Source organism: Trachypithecus francoisi, unplaced genomic scaffold, assembly GCF_009764315.1.
Source record: "Trachypithecus francoisi isolate TF-2019V2 unplaced genomic scaffold, Tfra_2.0 Lachesis_group4, whole genome shotgun sequence".
NCBI lineage: Eukaryota > Metazoa > Chordata > Mammalia > Primates > Cercopithecidae > Trachypithecus > Trachypithecus francoisi.
Window position 1 is genome coordinate 138350691 of NW_022681469.1, and position 18847 is coordinate 138369537.

Consider the following 18847-nt stretch of genomic DNA (forward strand, 5'->3'; position numbering starts at 1 on the left):
ATGCACATCGCAGGTCCCAGACTGACCGGTGTAGACACAGGACTAATATGACTAGTCGTGCAAACACTTTAAACAGTCAACATTCTGCTTAGGATTTAAACAAGGTCCAGAGTCTCAATATTAAAAATATCCAGGATATAACCCAAAATAACCCAGAGCATGAAAACCAGGAAAATCTCAACATGGGAGAAAAGAAGACAATCAATACATGCCCATCCTGAGATGATTCAACTATTGGAATGATCAGAAGCAGACTTTAAAGCAGCTATTTATAACCAGCCTTCAGAAAGTATTGGTGAATATTCCTAAACAGAATGGAAATCACAAAGGATGGAGCCCGTAAATTTGATGATAGTTTGGAAAAAGATATAAACTTACAAACCAAGAAGCTCAGTGAACCACACAGCTGGATAAATTAACAACAAAAGTCCAAGCTTAGATACATAATAAAGAAGCTTCTGAAAACTAAAGACCAAGAAAAATAAGATCAGCCGGAGAAAAATGATACATTTCATACAGGCGAACACTTCTTTGAAAGACTATAGATCTTCACCAGAAACAATAGAGGCCAGAAAGAAGTAGAATATTTTTAGTTTTGAAATAATTGTCACCCAAGAATTCTATATCCAGTAAAAATACTATTTTACTGGAATAAAGAATGAAATAAAATACATTCTCAAATGATGGCAAGCTGAGGAAATTCATAACCAAAGAATCTGCTTTAAAAAAATGTTAAACCAAGTTCTTCAGACAGAAGAGAAACGATACTGGGGGAAATTCAGAACTTTGGGAATGCAAGAAGAACATCATAAATGGCAAAAATCCACATAAATATGAAAACTATTCTTCACTTCTTTAAGAGTTATGTGATGGCTGAATTAAAAGTCATGACACTGTCTGGAGGCTTCAATGTATATAGATGTAAGGCAACTAAAACATGACGGGAGAAGGGTGGAGGGACCTAGATGGTAGTAACATTTCTACATGCTACTTGAAATGGCAAAACATTAATTCTAAATTGACTGTAAAAGTATATGTATTTGGCTGGGCAGGGTGGCTCACACCTGTAATCCCAGCACTTCGGGAGGCAAAGGCAGGTGGATCACCTGAAGTCAGGAGTTCGAGACCAGCCTGACCAATATGGCAAAACCCTGTCTCTATTCAAAATACAAAATTAGCCAGGTGTGGTGGTGCATGCCTGTAATCCCAGCTACTCCGGAGGCTGAGGCAGGAGAATCGCTTGAAATCGGGAGGCGGAGGTTGCAGTGAGCCGAGATCATGCTGTTGCACTCCAACCTGGGCAACAAGAGTGAAACTCCCATCTCCAAAAAAAAAAAAAAAAAAAAAGAACAAAAAGTGTGTGTATTAGAATCCCTAGAACCACCACTGTGTGGGGTGTGTGTGTGTGTAGGGAGAAGGAGAGATAGGAGGGAAGGAAAAAAGGAAAGAAGAAACAGCAATGGAAAACAAGGAACAAACAGAAAATGACATAATGGTAGATCTAAAGTCAAACATTTCAATAGTTGCATGAAACATAAATGGCCAAATCACACCAATCAGACATATTATCAGTTTGGATTATAAAAACCTAATTATATGCTGTCTTTAAGTAATTAAGTAACTCACATTAAATTTAATAGGATACAAGTAGGTCAAAGGTAACAATTCATTCTGTGAGGGCAGTATTACCCTGATACCAAACCCAGACAAACAACCTAAGAAAACTACAGACCAGCCTCTTATGAGTACATATGCAAAAACTGATAGTCCAGGAAAAAAATCCTTCACACTATGGTTAACTGATTTTTGACAAGGGTGCCAAAATAATTCAACGAGTAAAGAATAATATCTTTAACAAATGGTGCTGGGACAACTGGATTTCCACGTGCAAAACAATGAACCCCCACTTTACACTTACGTAAAAATTAAAATGATCAATAACCTAAGCATAAGATAAAAAACTATAAAACTCTTAGAAGAAAACTTCGGAGTAAGCCTTCATGACCATGGTAATGGTTTCTTAAATGACACCAAAAACAAAGCAACCAAAGGGGGAAAAAACCTGGATTTCATCAAAATAAAAAAAAAAAAACTTTCAAGTTTAAAAATATACCATTAAGAAAGTAAAGAGACAAAACACAGAATAGGAAAAAAATACCTGCAAAGCATTTATCTGGTAAGAGTCTAGTATGCAGAATGCATAAAGAACTTTTACAACTCAACAAAAAAAGACAAACCAATTGAAAAGTAGGCAAACGATGTGAATAGACAATTCTCCTAAGAAGTTGGCCAATAAGCACATGAAAAGATGTTCAATATTACTACTAGTCAATAGGAAAATAAAAATCAAAACCATAATGATACACTACATCTACTAGGATGGCTATAATTAAAAAGACAGACAATAACAAGTATTGGTGAGGCCAAGAAATAGGAACCTTCACACATTGCTGGTGGGAAGTATAAAATGGTGGAGCTACTTTGCAAAAGTCTGGCAGTACCTCAAAAAGCTAAAACAGAGTTACCATAAGACCTAACAATTCCACTCCTCCAAGAATTTAAAACATATGTCTACACAAAAATGTGTACACAAATGTTCACAGCAGCATTATTCAGAGTAGCCAAAAAGTGCAAACAACCTGAATGTCCACCAACTGATAGGTAAATAAAATGTGGTTATCCATATAATGGAATATTTTTCAGGCATAAAAAGAAATGAAGTACTGATGCATTCTACAACATCACGAACCACTGAAAATGTTATGCCAAGTGAAAGAAGCTGGACACGAAAGGCCACACATTGTATAATACTCTACACACATGTCCAGAATAGGCAAATCTATAGGGACAGAAAGTAGGGTTAGAGTTAGGGTTAAGGGTTGGGGTAAGGGGTTAGAGGCTAGTGGTTAAGGGCTAGGAGTAAGGGGTTAGGGTTAGGGTTAGTGGTTACCTAGGGCTGAGTGTGGGGGGATAGTATAGGGAGATTGGTGGATAAAAGCTAAAGTACAAGTACAAGGTTTCTTTTGGGGGGTAATGAAAATTCTAGAATTGTGGTGATGGTTGCACAACTGTAAATGTATGAAAAAATTGGATTTGTACACTTTAAATAGGTAAATTGTATAGTGTGAATTAAATGAAATACCATTCAAACACTGATAAAAAACAGCTGGAATGGCTAAATTAATATCAGACAAAGTCAACTTTATAGCAAGAAAATGATCAGGAAAAAAGACATCATATAACAATGATACTAGGACACTGCAATCTTACAACAGAACTTCAAAATATATGCAGCGTAGCCTGATATAACAGAAAGGAGAGATGGTTAATCCCCAATTACAGTTTGAGACTTCAAGACATCTCTCTAGTAACCAACAGAACAAGTAGACAGAAAATAAATAAGGATAAAGAAGAAATGAACAATGTCAACTAATTCACACTTACAACTCTCCACCCAACAACAGAATATCCAGTCTTCTCAAGGACACATTGAACATTCACCAAGATAGACACTACTGTGGATCTAAATCAGACCTTGACAAATGTAAAAGAATTAAAATCATACAAAATATGTTCTCTCACAGTAAGGGAATTAAACTAGAAATTAGTATGAGATGGGCCGGGCGCGGTGGCTCCCACCTGTAATCCCAACACTTTGGGAGGCCGAGGCTGGTGGATCACTTGAGGTCAGGAGTTTGAGACCAGCATGGCCAACATGGTGAAACCCTGTCTCTAGTAAAAATACAAAAATTAGCCAGGTGTGGTGGCGTGTGCCTATAATCCCAGCTACCCAGGAGGCTGAGGTGGGAGGATTGCTTGAACCCAGGAGGCAGAGGTTGCAGTGAACTGAGATCACGCCACTGCACTCCAGCCTGGGTGACAGTGTGAGGCTCCCATTAAAAAAAAAAAAAGGTTCAATATTCCAAAACCAACCAATGTTAACAGGCTAAAGAAGAAAATTCACACAATCAGAAAAGCACCTAGCCAAATCCAACACCTATTTATTGTATTTATTTATTTACTGAGACAGGGTCTCACTCTGTTGCCCAGATTGGAGTGCAGTGGTACAATCACACAGCTCACTGTAGCCTCAACCTCCCAGGGTCAAGTGATCCTCCCACCTCACACCCCCAAGTAACAGGGACTACAGGCATTTGCCACCATCCCTGGCTAATTTTCTTTCTTTTTTTTTTTTTTTTTTGAGACGGAGTCTCGCTCTATCGCCCGGGCTGGAACGCAGTGGCCGGATCTCAGCTCACTGCCAGCTCTGCCTCCTGGGTTTACACCATTCTCCTGCCTCAGCCTCCCGAGTAGCTGGGACTGCAGGCACCCGCCACCTCGCCTGGCTAGCTTTTTTGTATTTTTTAGTAGAGACGGGGTTTCACCGTGTTAGCCAGGATGGTCTCGATCTCCTGACCGCATGATCCGCCCGTCTCGGCCTCCCAAAGTGCTGGGATTACAGGCTTGAGCCACCGCGCCCGGCCTTCTTATTTTTTATAGAGACAAGGTCTCACTATATCATCCAAGCTGGTCTCTAACTCCTGGGCTCAAGCAATCCACCTGCCTTGGCCTCCCAGAGCGCTGGTATCAGAGGTGTGAGCCACTGCACCCGGCCCACCCATTCATTATAAAAACTTTCATAAAACTGGGAATAAAAGAGAACTTCTTTGACCTCATAAAGGGCATCTATACAAATCCTACATCTGCCAGGTGTGGTGGCTCACGCCTGTAATCCTAGCACTTCGGGAGGCCAAGCCGGGCGGATCACGAGGTCAGGAGATCGAGACCAGCCTGGCTAACACAGTTAAACCCCGTCTCTACTGAAAATACAAAAAAATTAGCTGGGCTTGGTGGCAGGTGCCTGTAGTCCCAGCTACCCGGGAGGCTGAGGCAGGAGAATGGTGTGAACCCGGGAGGCAGAGCTTGCAGTGAGCCAAGATTGTGCCGCTGCACTCCAGCCTGGGCGACAGGGCAAGATTCTGTCTCAAAAAAAAAAAAAAAAAAATCCTACATCGAACATAATCCTTAATAGTGAAACACAGAATCATTTCTACCTAAGATCAGGAACAAAGCAAAGATGTCCACTCTCACTACTCCTTCCAGTGTTGTCCTGGAAGTCCTAGCCAGTGCAATAATGTAAGAAAAAGAAATAAAAGGCATTAAGTCTGGCAAAGGAGAAATAATATTGGCTGTAAACAATTCCACAGACTCCACCAAAAATCTCTTAAAAGTTAGCGTTGCAAAGTTTTGGGATACATGATCAACATATGAAAATGAATTATAGGCCGGGCGCGGTGGCTCAAGCCTGTAATCCCAGCACTTTGGGAGGCCGAGGCGGGCGGATCACAAGGTCAGGAGATCGAGACCATCCTGGCTAACACGGTGAAACCCCGTCTCTACTAAAAAATACAAAAAAAACTAGCCGGGCGAGGTGGCGGGCGCCTGTAGTCCCAGCTACTCGGGAGGCTGAGGCAGGAGAATGGCATGAACCCGGGAGGCGGAGCTTGCAGTGAGCTGAGATCTGGCCAGTGCACTCCAGCTTGGGTGACAGAGCGAGACTCCGTCTCAAAAAAAAAAAAAAAAGAAAATGAATTATATTTCTATGTGCTAGCAATGAAAAATTAGAAATTGAAACATTTTATAATAACTCCAAGGAAATAAAATACTTAGGTATAAATCTAACAAAACATGTGCCAGGTATGTATGTTGAAAAACCATAAAACACTGATGAAAGAAATAGAAGAAAACCAAAATAAATGGAGAGACATACTGTGATATGAATTTAAAGATTCTATATAGTTAAGATGTTAGTTTCCCCAACCTATAAACTCAGTGCAATTCCAATCAAACGGCTAAAAGATTGTTTTGTGTCTACAGACAAGGTGATTCTAAAATTTATATAGAATGTCAAAGGATTATATAGCCAAAATAATTTGGAAAAGAACAAAGCTGGAGGACTCATATTACTTGATATTAAGCATTAGTCTAAAATTCAAGTTAACTGAGTTAATATGGTATTTGTAAAGGGACAGATCCAAAAATAAATGGAACAGAGTCCACAAATAGAACCATATAAATATAGCCAATTGACTTTTACAAAAGTTCATAGGAAATTCAGTAAAGGAAGGACAGTATTTTCAAGAAATGGTACTAGAACAATTGGACCTCCATATACAAAAACCTAAGCCTCACACCCCTTAAACAAAAATTAACTGAAGATAAATCATGGCTCTAAATGCAAACCAGGCGAGGTGCGGTGGCTCACACCTATAATACCAGTACTTTGGGAGGCTGAGGCGGGAGCACTGCTTGAAGCCACGAGTTCGAGACCAGCCTGGGAAAAAATGCGAGACCCTTGTCTCTACAGAAAATTTAAAAAGTTAGCTGGACTTGGTGGCTTGTGCCTATAGTCCTAGCTGCTCGGGAGGCTGAGGCAGGAGGATTGCTTGAGCACACTAATTTGAGACTGCAGTGAGCTATGATCATACTGTTGCACTCCAGCCTGGGTGACAGAGCAAGACCCTGTTTCTGGGGAAAACAAACTATAAAAGAAAGCAAAGAAAATCTTTGTGATTTGGGGTCAGAGATAGGACTCCAAAAACATAAGAAAATGGTAAACTGAATAAATTGATAAACTGGACTTCATAAAAATTAAATACATTTACTCTGAAAAACACAGTGCTAAAAGAAGGAAGATAGTCTATACACTGGGAAAAAATATTTACCAATCACCATAGTGGCACATAAAGAACTCTCAAGATTCAGCAGTAACAGAGGGGCATGGTGGGTCACGCCTGTAATCCCAGCATTTTGGGTTTTGTCATGTTGGCCAGGCTGGTCTCAAACTCTTGACCTCAGGTGATCCACCCACCTTGGCCTCCCAAAGTGCTGGGATTACAGGTGTGAGCCACCGTGCCCGGCCAACAATTCTGTTTTTAAAAATGAGACTTGAACAGCCGCTTCACCAGTGAGGACATAGAAGCCAGTGAACAGATGCTCAACATTATCAGGCATTAGGTAAATGCAAAATAAAACCACAGTGAGCTACTGCTATGTACCTACTACTAGAAAAGCTAAAGTTAACAAATACTGAAACTATCAAGTGCTGGCAGGCATACAGAGCAACTGCCTACTGTGGTGTTTAACTTACAGCGGTGCTCACAATGCTGGTGGACTGCAAAATGACAGACACACTCAGGACAACTTTGCTCTTATGAAATAAACGTATACTTACCAAATGACACAATAATCCTATGCCTGTCTACTTACCCAAGAGAAATGAAGATCTCTGTGTTACACAAAAACTTGTACATGCATGTCTGTAGCAGTATGATTCATAATCTCCAAACTCTGGAAACAACACAGATGTTTTCTTCTTTTTAGGCAGAATCTCGCTCTGTTGCCCAGGCTGGAGTGCAGTGGCACAATCTCAGCTCACTGCAACCTTGGCATCCCAGGTTCAAGCAATTCTTATGCCTCAGCCTCCCAAGTAGCTGGGAATACAGGTATGAGCCAACATGCCCAGCAAACTTTTGTATATTTTATAGAGATGGGGTTTCGCCATGGTGGCCAGGCTGGTCTCAAACTCCTGGCCTCAAGTGATCCACCCACCTCAGCCTCCCAAAGTGCTAGGATTACAGGCATAAGCCATGGCGTCCGGCCACAATCCAGACATTCATCAGCTGAATGGACAACCTGTAGAACACCCATGGCATGGAATAAAGTACAAACTATCAACACACCCAGCAACCTGCAGGAACGTCAAAGGCATTAGGCTGCAGGGAGAGGCTAGTCCAAAGGGTAAATATAGTTTGGTTCCGTTTACATGACATTCTAGAGAAAGCAAAACTATAGGGATGGAGCACCGCTAAGTGGGTGGGGGTGGAGAAGCACGTGACCACAATAGGACAGCGTGGGAAAGTGTTCTGGGGATGGGCCTGGTGTGCCCCACATGTGCAAATGCTGCACCCCAAGAGTCAACTTTACTGCATGTTCATTTTCAAAATATTTTTTAATGTGGTGAGTGGTCTGGGAAGTCCTCACCTAACAAAGTGACTTGATTCAAGCCCTGAAGGGGAGGGCACACTCCAGGTGGATCAAAGCCTGAGGCCAGAGTATGCCTGGGGATATGAGGGATGTGGAGTGAACCTGTGTCCAGCCCGCCTCAGTGCTTCTGACTCAGTGAGAAGGGGAGGGAATTGGCCCCAAGGGGGCCTGGGTGCATCAAATTGGAAGCCGGTGAGTCAAACAGCTTGGGGCCAGTGGGGCTGGAGAGATGCCAGAACCAGGGACCATGTGTGGACTTAGGGTTTGGAACCATTAAAGGGCTCTGCGACTGGAATGGCAGGATATGACCTATTTTTGAGACACTGTGCTGAGAACAGGCCTTAAAGGCAGAAGCACAGAGCCTGGCTCGGGGCGCTGCAGTACTGAAGCCCCACAGTTAAAAATTACCTTCCTCCTAACTCCTATCCAGGCCCTCTCCCTCTCCAGATGCCTACAGCACACCAGACAGTAGGCTCCTTGCTGGCAAGAACGACAGCCTCCAGCTCATGGCTCTCAAAAGCAGCGCAGGTATGCGTGGTTCTCTTCTAGGCATTCTGGGCAGGCTCCCTGCAGGAGCCACAGTAACTGCAGTGCAACTGGTGGGATTCATGACTGCAGGCCCCGCCACGGCTCCATGAAGTGGGCCCCGCTCACATCCCGTCCAGGGCAGGAACGTGAGCCATGGTAAGGCTAAGAGCAGACCCAGGGTCACACAGTGATGAGGCTGGCACCGAAGGCTCCCACCTCACCACACCCCGCAGCACGCCAGCAGCGGCTCAACTGATCCTTCAGGCACAACTGACCCCCAGCAGAGTCAGGCCCTGGCGGGGAGGGGTGAAGGTGGGGGTTGGGGGGCAGCATATCTGCCTGGAGACATTCAGTGGCCAAGTTGGGGGCAACGGAGTTTCTGAGTGGATGTGGGGGCCACAGGCAGGCTCAGGCGTTTCTCTGCTCTGGAGGAAGGTACTCGAGGCCCAGGTGTCTGAAGACGTCTTCCTCTGAAGTCACATGGAAAAACGTCTTCTGCAACAGAAGCAGGACTTCCATGACCTAGGAGTCATGCCACTGCTGCTTCCCTGGAGGAAGACTGAGGGTGGAGGCAGAGCCCAGCACCGACGTGGGGTGTGCTCTTGAGGGCCAGGAACTGGGTGTGGAGACCCAGATTAGGGTCCTATGGGTTTCAGGCTGGAGGGGTCCAGGGCCATTTCATATTGTGGGTCAGAGAGAGGACTATGGGTGCTGTTTGCTGTCCCCAGTCCCCAACAATGTACCTGCTCTGGGTCAAACAGCCCATGGCTATTCAGCCACAGGCCCTTCTCCTTCCGGCTGAAGCGGCGCAGCTCCCGTTGGAAAAGCTGCGGGGAAGGGACTGTCCTTAGCAGGGCTGGCCCAGCCCCACCCCAAGGCGGCCCAGCGACACACTGCCTACCTTGGAGCCAGTCCAGCCGAGCAGGGCAAAAGGGAACTGGCTGATGGGTGCGACAACCAAGTCCACCCTCACAGCCTTCCAGGATGCACAGGGCCTTATGGATCCCCCCACAGCAGCCCCTGGAGGTTGTGGTAGGCGGAAAATGCAGAAACTCCTCTCAAAAGCGTCCATGTGGCTCTGCTGGGCCAGGCGGGTAGGGGACTCCCAGCGGCTGTGCTGGTGCTGGTGGTACAGGATGAGGCCCTGTGGGGAGAGGTGGGCGTGGCTGAGACCACCCCGTGGTGCAGAGAGAGCAGGAGGCGGTGGCATTGGCCAGTGTGGCTCCTGGGGAGCAGGGAGACCCTCACCTGGTCCTGCAGGTGGCGCATCGCTCTGGGCAGCAGCCCCACCTCCTGGCCCTCCTTGGGATGGGTGATGAGGAAGTCCACGTCATGGCCCTGCAACTTACCCCTGAGGGGGCCAGTCTGACTCTGACTCAGGGACGTGGCCTGCTCACTCCAGCCCCAGGCCACATCCCTTCCAATGAGTGGGAAGGCCCACTTCAGGGTCCCCGACTTGGGTCCCTTCACCGGGGAGGGGTCTGAAGCCAAGCCAGAGGGACACATCGGGCCTCCTTACCTGCGGAAGCCGCCAGTCAGCGTGACAGTGGCCCCAGGCAGGGCCTGCCCCACAGCTTCCTCCACTGCCTGCTGCAGGGCGTCTACATCGGACCGTAGGACTGGGGTGCTCAGATCCCGGTGGTGCTGGAGCCCTAGGGGAAGCACTGGCTCTCCTAACTCACCCAGCCTGCCCCCAGGCTGAGCCCCCATCCCTCACCAGCATGAGGTGGTCACCCTGGGGCCCCATCGCTGCAGGACCAGGAGAGGCCACCGAGGAAGGTGAGGCTAAGACAGGGAGCAGAATGAGATCCCAATCTAAGCATAACACTATCTTCTCTCCCTCTTTAAATATTAAACTTTTGAGATAGTTGTAGGTTCACTCGCAGTTAAAATAAATAGCACAGGGAGATCCCATGTGCCTTTTACCCAGCTCCCCCAAAAGGTTAACACCTTACAAAACTATAATTTTGCAACCAAATATAAGGATACTGATGTTGATACAGTCATGCCACAGGCTATCTCTTTTGATGCCTCTTTTTTCTTATGCATAAAGTGAGTCCAAGAGGTAGTAAAACGATGGACGATGGCTCTGCAACAACGAACACCTCACTCTGGCCCACTTCTGTTTCGTCACTTATCGGCCTCCCACACACAGTTAAGGAGAGGTTTATTTATTTGAGACGGAGTCTCGCTCTTGTTGCCCAGGCTGGAGGGCAGCGGCACAATCACAGCTCACTGCAACCTCCGTCTCTCAGGTTCAAGTGATTCTCCTGCCTCAGGCTCCTGAGTAGCTGGGATTATGGGTGTCTGCCACCACACCCAGCTAATTTTTGTATTTTTAGTAGAGACAGGGTTTCGCCATGTTGGCCAGGCTGGTCTTGAACTCCTGGCCTCAGGTGATCCACCCGCCTTGGCCTCCCAAAGTGCTGGGATTACATAAAGATGTGAGCCATCACGCCCAGCCAAGGAGAGGTTTAAATGTGAGGAACAGCAGCACCTGGCACAGTGAGCTCTCAGTAAACGTTGCTAGCCATTCCTGACTGCTCTTGTCGTGGAGAGAGGCAATCAAGAGGAACCAGCCCTGTGGGTCTCACTTCCTGTCAGCCGAACTGGGCAGTGGCCCGGGGAAAGATGTGCAAAGAGGCAGTGGAGCTGGCAGTGCCCGCTGGGCTGTGGGGATTGCTTCGGCAGAGCCTTCAACCCAAGGGAGGTCCCAGATGGTGTGGCCAGAGTAGCCAGGCAGGCCATGCAGAGAGAACGGAGTATCTGCTCAACACCTGCCACTTGCTGGCTCTCACAGAGGAGCTTATGAATTCATTCATTCCCACTTTTTAATTTATTATTATTATTTTTTTAGACAGGGTCTTGCTCTGTCACTCAGACTGGGGTGCAGTGGCTCAATCTCAGCTCTTTGCAACCTCCATCATGGCCTCAAGGCTTGACCTCCCAGGCTCAAGTGATCCTTGAACCTCGGCCTCATGAGTAGCTGGTACTACAGGCATCCACCATCACGCCTGGCTAACTCTTGTATTTCTTGTAGAGACAGGGTTTCACCCTGTTGCCCAGACTGGTCTTGAACTCCTGAGCTCAAGCGATCTACCCACCTTGACTTCCCAAAGTGCTGGGATTACAGGTGTGAGTCACCATGCCCAGCCTTCCTTCTCCATTTCACAGAAAATTTAACAGACTCAGAGAGGTTACGTCTTGGGCAATGGTCACTTACCTGGCAAATGGTAGATAGGACTCAAACCGGGCCTAACAAACTCAAAAGCTGATGTTCTTTCCCTTCCCCTGCTCGGTGCCACCTCTGCAGGCCTCCGTGTACCAGGCACCACACTGGGCAGTGTGCCCAAGGCCCAGGCTTTCCCCGGTCCCTGGTCAAAGTCTAACCAGTAGGCAGTGACACAAGCCCCTGGCATGTGACGGAAGTTGTGATCAGCATCATCCACTGAGAAAGGGCTGTGATAGATCCTGACTGCACTGGATGGAGACCCCAGAAAGCCCACCACACAAGGCTGCCGCCAAACCCTCTGCACCAGCCTGCTCCCTTCCCTCTAGGGAGCTGGTGCTGAGGGATCCAGGGTGCAGTTTTGGGAAGCCCAGGGCCCAGCCTCTCTGGAGGGCTCACCCGCTTTCTGCTGTTGGGTCAGTTTCTGGGGCTGCTCTCGGAGGTCATCCAAGGTTCGCAGTCCTTCCCGGTACCACCGGTCAGCAGTCCTCACACCGACCCCAAAGATCTGGGTGAAGAGCTGTGGGGAAGGAGCACAGCCCGGTTGGGCAGAGCTCTCATGGCTGGACTCAGATGATCACTGGCTCCGGGATGGTGTGGCCCATGGAGCACCATGCACCAGGCAGGCGCCATCACCACTCACAACCTGCCCTAGACCACAGAGCAAAGATTCAAACTTGGAGCCTGGCTACCCAGCCCGCCGTCTTGGGGAGCAAACCCACGCACACCCCTCTCCTCTCCTCTATGAAAGTTCTCTCCCAGGACTTACACAGCTCTAGCCTGTGATTCCAACATAACTAAAACAGTTACCCTAACACATCAGCACGAGGGGTTCCTAAGTCACTGGAAAAACCATGCCTCTCCCACCTAACAGCAGGTGGAACGAATTCCTGTGGTTCTCCTTCTTAGCAAATAGCAAAAAACAATGAGGAGTTAACAATCAAAAGGGTGGATTTAGGAGCAGAGCTGGCAGGGCTGGCTGGGGCACTCACATATCTCCCCACACAGGGTGGGGCCCAGTTCAAGCAAGTGGCTGCTTCAGGTCAGCCACTAGAGTCCCTCCCTAGGAATTCTGGATCTGAGACTGAGGACAGGCCCACGCAGTGGCAGAAGCTGTAGCCTGTGGGTGCCGAGCACCTTCTGTAGCCATATTTCTAACCAGAGGAGGAAGCTGGTACGTGGCAAGAGAGGGTGAAGCAACCGTGCAGAGAGGCAGAGGGGAGGAGGAGTGGCCTGGTGATACCCAGGTCACTGAGCCCAGTTCTCCTGCAGACCGGCCACAGCCCTCCCCATCCTGCGCTCTGCTGGCCCTCCTTTCCTTGATTTTGTGAACCAAGGGTGTGGGGTGGGTCACTGTCACTCGTAACCCAAAGTATCCTGACTAAAAATGACGAGATTAACCCAATTATATTAATAAACTTCTCATTACTAACATAATTTTCTGCCAGCCTAGGTGCCATGAGGGCTGGGGCTGAGTTAATGAGTGAAAGCACCCATTAACCTCCATCCACTTTAAGGGGATTTCATCATCTCCAGGCCCCTCACTCCCACACTCATCACAGTGGCCCCACTCATCTGGTCCCGTCCCTGCCAGTGCCCCTTGCCCCTTCCCCTGCATATTTGAGCCCATTTGCCCTGCACACATTGCTCAAGTCTCCCCTCTTCGAAGCCCTCCCTCAATCCTGACAACATTCTGTGTGGCCTCCCAAGGTCCCATACTTCACTGACAGTTATCCATGTGGCCACTGCTGTGACACCTCCAGCCACAAAGGTGGCAGAAGGGTGTCAAAGCAGGCACACCCGAGGTATCCAAAAGAGCTCAGATGGCATTTCCCTATCAGATCAGGAGTGAGCAGAAACAGAGGGAAGGTGGCCATGGAGACAGGCAGGCTGACCACACTGAGAAAATAACATATAAGGTCCTGCAGAGGGTGGACAAGGGCAAGCCCAGCGCACTCAGTGGCAGCACCCAAGAAACTGGTACATTTGGTTCAGTGTGCTCTGTTTAAGATGCCACAGCATGTAATCTACTTGAGAATATTCCATCAAAAATAATCAAGGCAGAGCGAAGTGGCTCACGCTTGTAATCCCAGCACTTTGGGGGCCAACGCAGGAGAATCATTTGAGCATAGAGGTTTGAGACCAGCTTGGGCAACATTACCAAGACTCCATCATTACGAGAAATTTAAGAATTAGCCTGGTGTGGTGGTGCATGCCTGTAGTCCCAGCTACTCCAGAGACTGAGGTGGGAGGATGGTTTGAGTCCAGGAAGTCAAGGCTGCAGTGAGCTGTGACTGCACCACTGTACTCCAGCCTGGGCAACAGAGCAAGACCCTGTCTCAAAATAAAACAAAAACCCCCGAAAGCCAGATGGTGCTGATTGATCTAGAAACTTCTGTCCTCAAAACAAGCTTCTTCCTTGCCTGTCTCCACTTGGCTGCCTTGTGCATATCAGGTGTCAGCTTAGCTGCCACTTCCTCAGCGAAACCTTCTCTGACCCCTGGGCTGGGTCAGCTGCCTCTGCTCGCCTCCCCATACATGGTGTGGACTGTGCTGTCATTCCCAGGGTAGGACATTCCTGGGGCAGGTCCGAGCCCTGCCCTGCGCACCTTCATGGTCTGGTACCTCTCTGAGCACCGAACTCTCTCCACCTCCTTACACACTCCAAGCTCCAGCAGCTCCTGGGGGAGGGAACAAAGCAGAACTCTAAGCCTGAGGGCATGGGGTGAAAGAGAAGGGCAGGGAGTTAGGATCAAGGCTGTGGGCCCAAGGACTGAGGCAGTCCCCTCCAACACCCTGCAGAGACAACTTTGTGGGGTCAGGGTCTGGTGGGACTTGGAAATGGAGACTGTGCCCAGGGAGGTGACCAAAGTTGCTGCCACACAGCTGGGAGGCCGCGGCTCCAGACTCAAAGCTCCTTTGGGCCTGGAGTTACAACAGCTGAGATTCCAGGTAACGTGGATCATCTCTAAGTCAAATAAGTCCCAAGATACATAAACAATTGCTTTTCAAAACGTGAACTCAATACTACTTCATTTAAAAGCATCTTCTGTTACTGTGTATTTTCTCACGATGAAAGTGCACTAAAGGACAACTCAACACATTGGGGCACTGAAAAGAGATGCTCACACTCAGGGTGCTCTCTTCCATTCCACTGTGGAAGGCAGTTTGGGACTAATGACAATGACAACAGCGTCACCCCTAGCCCTGCCAGCCCCTTGCAGCACTATTCACTGGGTCCTCTAAGCCACCCAGGGGTAAATGGCTGGAGTGCACAGGAGGAATCTGAGCGCAGAGAGTGGCTTGTTGAGGCCTTGGAGCAGTGTCAGCACCCACGACTGTCTATCCCCACCTGCCCCCACAGCACCCTCTGCTGTCTCACCAGGCCCCAAGGCCTCCCCACCCACACACTCGCCCTGCTCAGAATGATAAGCACCTACCTGGACAACCCTAGAGGAGTGTTCTCCAAGGTGGGGCAGCCCCTGCAGCTGGCTCAGGGTTGTGACAGGGCTGGGAAGGGCCTTGAGCACCGAGGCTGCTCTGCAGAAGGTGAGGAGGCGGCCCTCACTGCCTTCAAAGCCCGCTGCCTCGGCCAGTGTCTCCAGAGCCTCCTGCAGGGAGGGGCCCTAAGTAAGGGGCAGGGTGGGCAGCTCCAACCCGAGGGCTACCACCCATCTGTACCCTTGTCCCCAACCCCCAGGGCTGGCCAAGGCTCATAGAAGCAGCTTACCGAGAGGCTTGTGTTGTGGTGTGTGAGGGGCGTGGGGCGCTGGCAGGCATAGGTAGGCATCCATGCTGGGCTCAGAGGCCCCTTCCTGGGCCCAGTCACCTGGGGATGGGCAATGAACAGGTCACCGTGAGGTTGTAGGGCTGGCAAGACAGCCAGGCCATACCCAGGCTTTGTTTCTCCTGGAGTGTCCAATTGAGGCCCTCTGGAGCTCATGGGACAGAGGTGAGCAACAAAACACCAGAGGCATGGGGCTGAGGGAGACACCGCCCTGCAGAACAGGCTGCAGACGGGGCTCCTCATGCCAGGGTAGCAGCAATCCCATCTGCCAGCCCTGTGGGCACTTCTGCTGCTGCTGTTGCACATGACGCACGTGCTCCATCACCCCAATCCTCACAACCAAGCGGGCTGGGGATGCTGAGGCCTCGGGCGCTAGGGGCTCGCCCCACGACCATGGCTCACAGGCTGGGCCAAGATTTGAATGCAGGCAACCTGGCCCTAAGCCCACACCTGTCAGAAGCCGGGAGCCTTATAGCATCCTGAGGACAGGCTCCTGCTGACCCATGGGTCATCCCGCTCGGAGTTGCTGTGTCATATACTTGGTGAGGAAGAAAGACCTGAAGAAGGTAAAAATAAGCGGACCCCAGAATTCGCACCAGTGGTGAGAACAGAAGCTGAGATGGCCTGGCCCCATCAGCCCCTGCTGTGGTTCCTCTACTGGCTTCTAGGGGGCCCCTGGTGATCTGGATAGAGTCCTCACTGCCCACCTCCTCTGAAGGACATTGAGGCATTGCTGCCCTGTCACCTGTCCCAGCTGAGCAATGGCCTACACTGGGGCTTTCACTGTAGCCCCAACTCTAGTTTTCCACCCAGCTCACCTCCAGGCGGTGCCGGCACTCCACAGGTACAGGCTGCCCAGCTGCCAGGCTCTCTGTTAACCAGCTTATGTCCAGCAGAGCTGGGGGGGTGCCACCTGGGGGGGCAGCTGCCATCCTGCGCTCCTGCCAGCTGACGGCCTCCTCTGCTGAGGTCTGTTCCATCACAACATGTGTCGTTTCGGAGCTGGCAGAGGGAGTTGGGAGAGTAGGAGGAGGGTGAGGCCCAGAGCCCTCCCTGGTTGGCTCCAAGCCTTCATTCTTGCCGTCTCTTCTGCATGATGAGTGACCATTCCTCCTGCAAACATCACCTCCTCCTGAAAGCCTTCCCAGCCCCTCCTCCTGGTAGATGAACACCGCCACCACTCAGCCCTCAGAATTGTAGTTCCCTGCCCTGGCTGTGTTCACAAGCACAGCCCAGTCTTGTGCTCTCTCCCTCCCTCTCCACCTCAGAGAAAGGAACTCCTTAGGGGTCAGACCAGGTGGTCTTCATCTAAGAACAGGGGTTTTAGCAGAGATGCAGGAGCCTGTTTGGGTCTGAACCCCAGCTCTGCCTGCCACATACTTGTTTAGCTCTTGGGCAGGCCAGGTGTCTATACTTTGATTTCCTCTTCCGTAAAGCAGAGATAACATATCTACCCTGTGGGGTTGTTGTACAAAGATAGTGCTTGGTACACTCTAAGCCGCTATCATTATCCTGTCCTGAGTGGGTCTGGCACACTACTGATCCCTGATAATGTTAAAAACAAAACAAAACACACACACACACACACACACAACTGTAGGGGTATACTAGACCCAGGTTCGTTTGCTCTCTCGACCTCCAAACTAGGGGGCACCCCCAGCTCCCTTACTCTGGGTGTTGTCTCTGTGGCCATTTTTCCTCCTCTTGGTTCCCTTCCTACAGGAGTGTCTCAGTCGTGTTATTTACTCAGGTCTGAGGACAGAGGAGCAAGCGGGCTCCGGACCTCCTGAGAAGTCAGTCTCGCTCACAGGTGGGACACAGCCCAGGCGGAAGGGCTGTTAGCAAATACGACTGCTTATTAATTACCCCTGACCTCTGGTTTTGATTCTCGCAGTGATCCTTTAAAACACGCCTGGCCCTAATTAATAGCACCCTTTACAGAAGAGGAGATGGAGGCTCAGGGAAAGGTCACGAAGTGCCACAGCAAACTTAGAATCCAAAACTACAGGTGCCACGGAAGACCGCGCCGCGCCGCCCCGCACCTGCAGGCGTCGAGGACACGGAAGCCTTTGGAGCGCGCCAGGCGTGTGAGGAAGGCCCGGCGGCTGCGACCCATGCGGGGCTCGACCAGGTAGATGGCGACGCCGGGGAAGCGCGTCGAGGACGGCGTGGAGGAAGCTGCATCGCCGCTAGGGGACCCGACCCGCGCTCGCCGCCGTTTGGGGAGCATTGGGACCACAGCCTCCAGCAACGCGGAGCGAGACGGAAGGAAGCCGCAGTGAGGCTGACGGAAGCGGCGGCCGGGCGGCCGCCGGCTAGAAGAGGACGTGGCCCCGCCCTATGCAAATGAGGCCTCTCCGTGAGACTCGCGACCTGGGCCAGTCGGACCGCTGGGGAGGGTCCGGGCTCGTACAGCACTGAGTGTCTCGGCCGCTCCGGAAGACCCGCCTCCATGCAAATAACAGCAGAGGACACGCCTTTTATTTAAATTAATGTCTCCGAAAGCGCTGTTTGGTCCCACTGGCCGCCTGGAGTAGAGGGTGGGCTGGAGCGGGCCAGGGAGGGTGTTGGAGGGGGTGGAGGAGGCGGAGTCAAAGGGGCGTCCTAGGCCGGTACGGGTGGACTGGGACCTAGGCCGGGGCGGAGCGGGGTGGGCTGCGTCCTCGGCGCGGGGGTGGGTCTAGGGTTGAGCCAGCGGCTCCGGGTGGACGCGTGCGGGCCTTGCACGATCCTTCTGCGCTCTGGACTGTCACACGGAAGCCGGTGGGCGCGGGACAGGCAACGCGGTTTCCAATGCGCTGGTGTGGCGGTCGCTTCAAACACGCGAGATTTTTCAGTTGAATGGCTCTAGGACAACTGGCGGGCCATTTGGAAAAATAGAAGTTGGTGCCCTTCCTCATTCCTTAACAACAAAATAAATTCCAGATGGGTCAAACATTTTCATCTAAAAAGGAAACCAAAAACATACCGGAAAAAAGTCGGTGAATGTTTTTATGATCTAAGTATCACAGTAAACTTTGGAAACATTAAAGGAAAAGAATGATAAATTGGACTACAAATTTTAAATCTGATCAAAAATTAAAGTCAAAAGATAAACTGGGATAAAGTGTGAGATATTTTGGAGTTAAAATTATCATCATCAACTTATTAAATTGTCCATAGATAAAAAGGCAGTAATTTAATAGAAAAATTACCAAAGAAACTCACGTAGATGATTCTCAGAAGAAATCCTGGTCAATAAATTTATGACCAGAGTG

General features: G+C 49.6%; 1 protein-coding gene across 6 annotated transcripts; it reads right to left on the reverse strand.

Moving 5' to 3' along the window:
* Window positions 1-7981: 7981 nt before the first annotated feature.
* Window positions 7982-17979, reverse strand: POLM (DNA polymerase mu). Of its 6 annotated transcripts, none has more exons than XM_033193985.1 (11): window positions 17633-17979; window positions 16409-16592; window positions 15534-15632; window positions 15244-15429; window positions 14413-14484; window positions 12203-12323; window positions 10094-10226; window positions 9823-9925; window positions 9476-9718; window positions 9318-9401; window positions 7982-9122 (listed from the first exon to the last, which is right to left on the reverse strand). In XM_033193985.1, the coding sequence occupies exons 1-11, from the start codon at window positions 17818-17820 to the stop codon at window positions 9051-9053; spliced, it is 1485 nt and encodes a 494-aa protein (XP_033049876.1). In that variant the 5' UTR covers window positions 17821-17979; the 3' UTR covers window positions 7982-9050. The 6 variants fall into 6 exon arrangements, with proteins under 6 accessions (XP_033049876.1, XP_033049874.1, XP_033049873.1 ...); XM_033193983.1 differs by having other exon boundaries at window positions 7982-9066; window positions 17633-17976; XM_033193982.1 differs by having other exon boundaries at window positions 7982-9069; window positions 17633-17968.
* Between the last annotated feature and the right edge of the window lie 868 nt (window positions 17980-18847).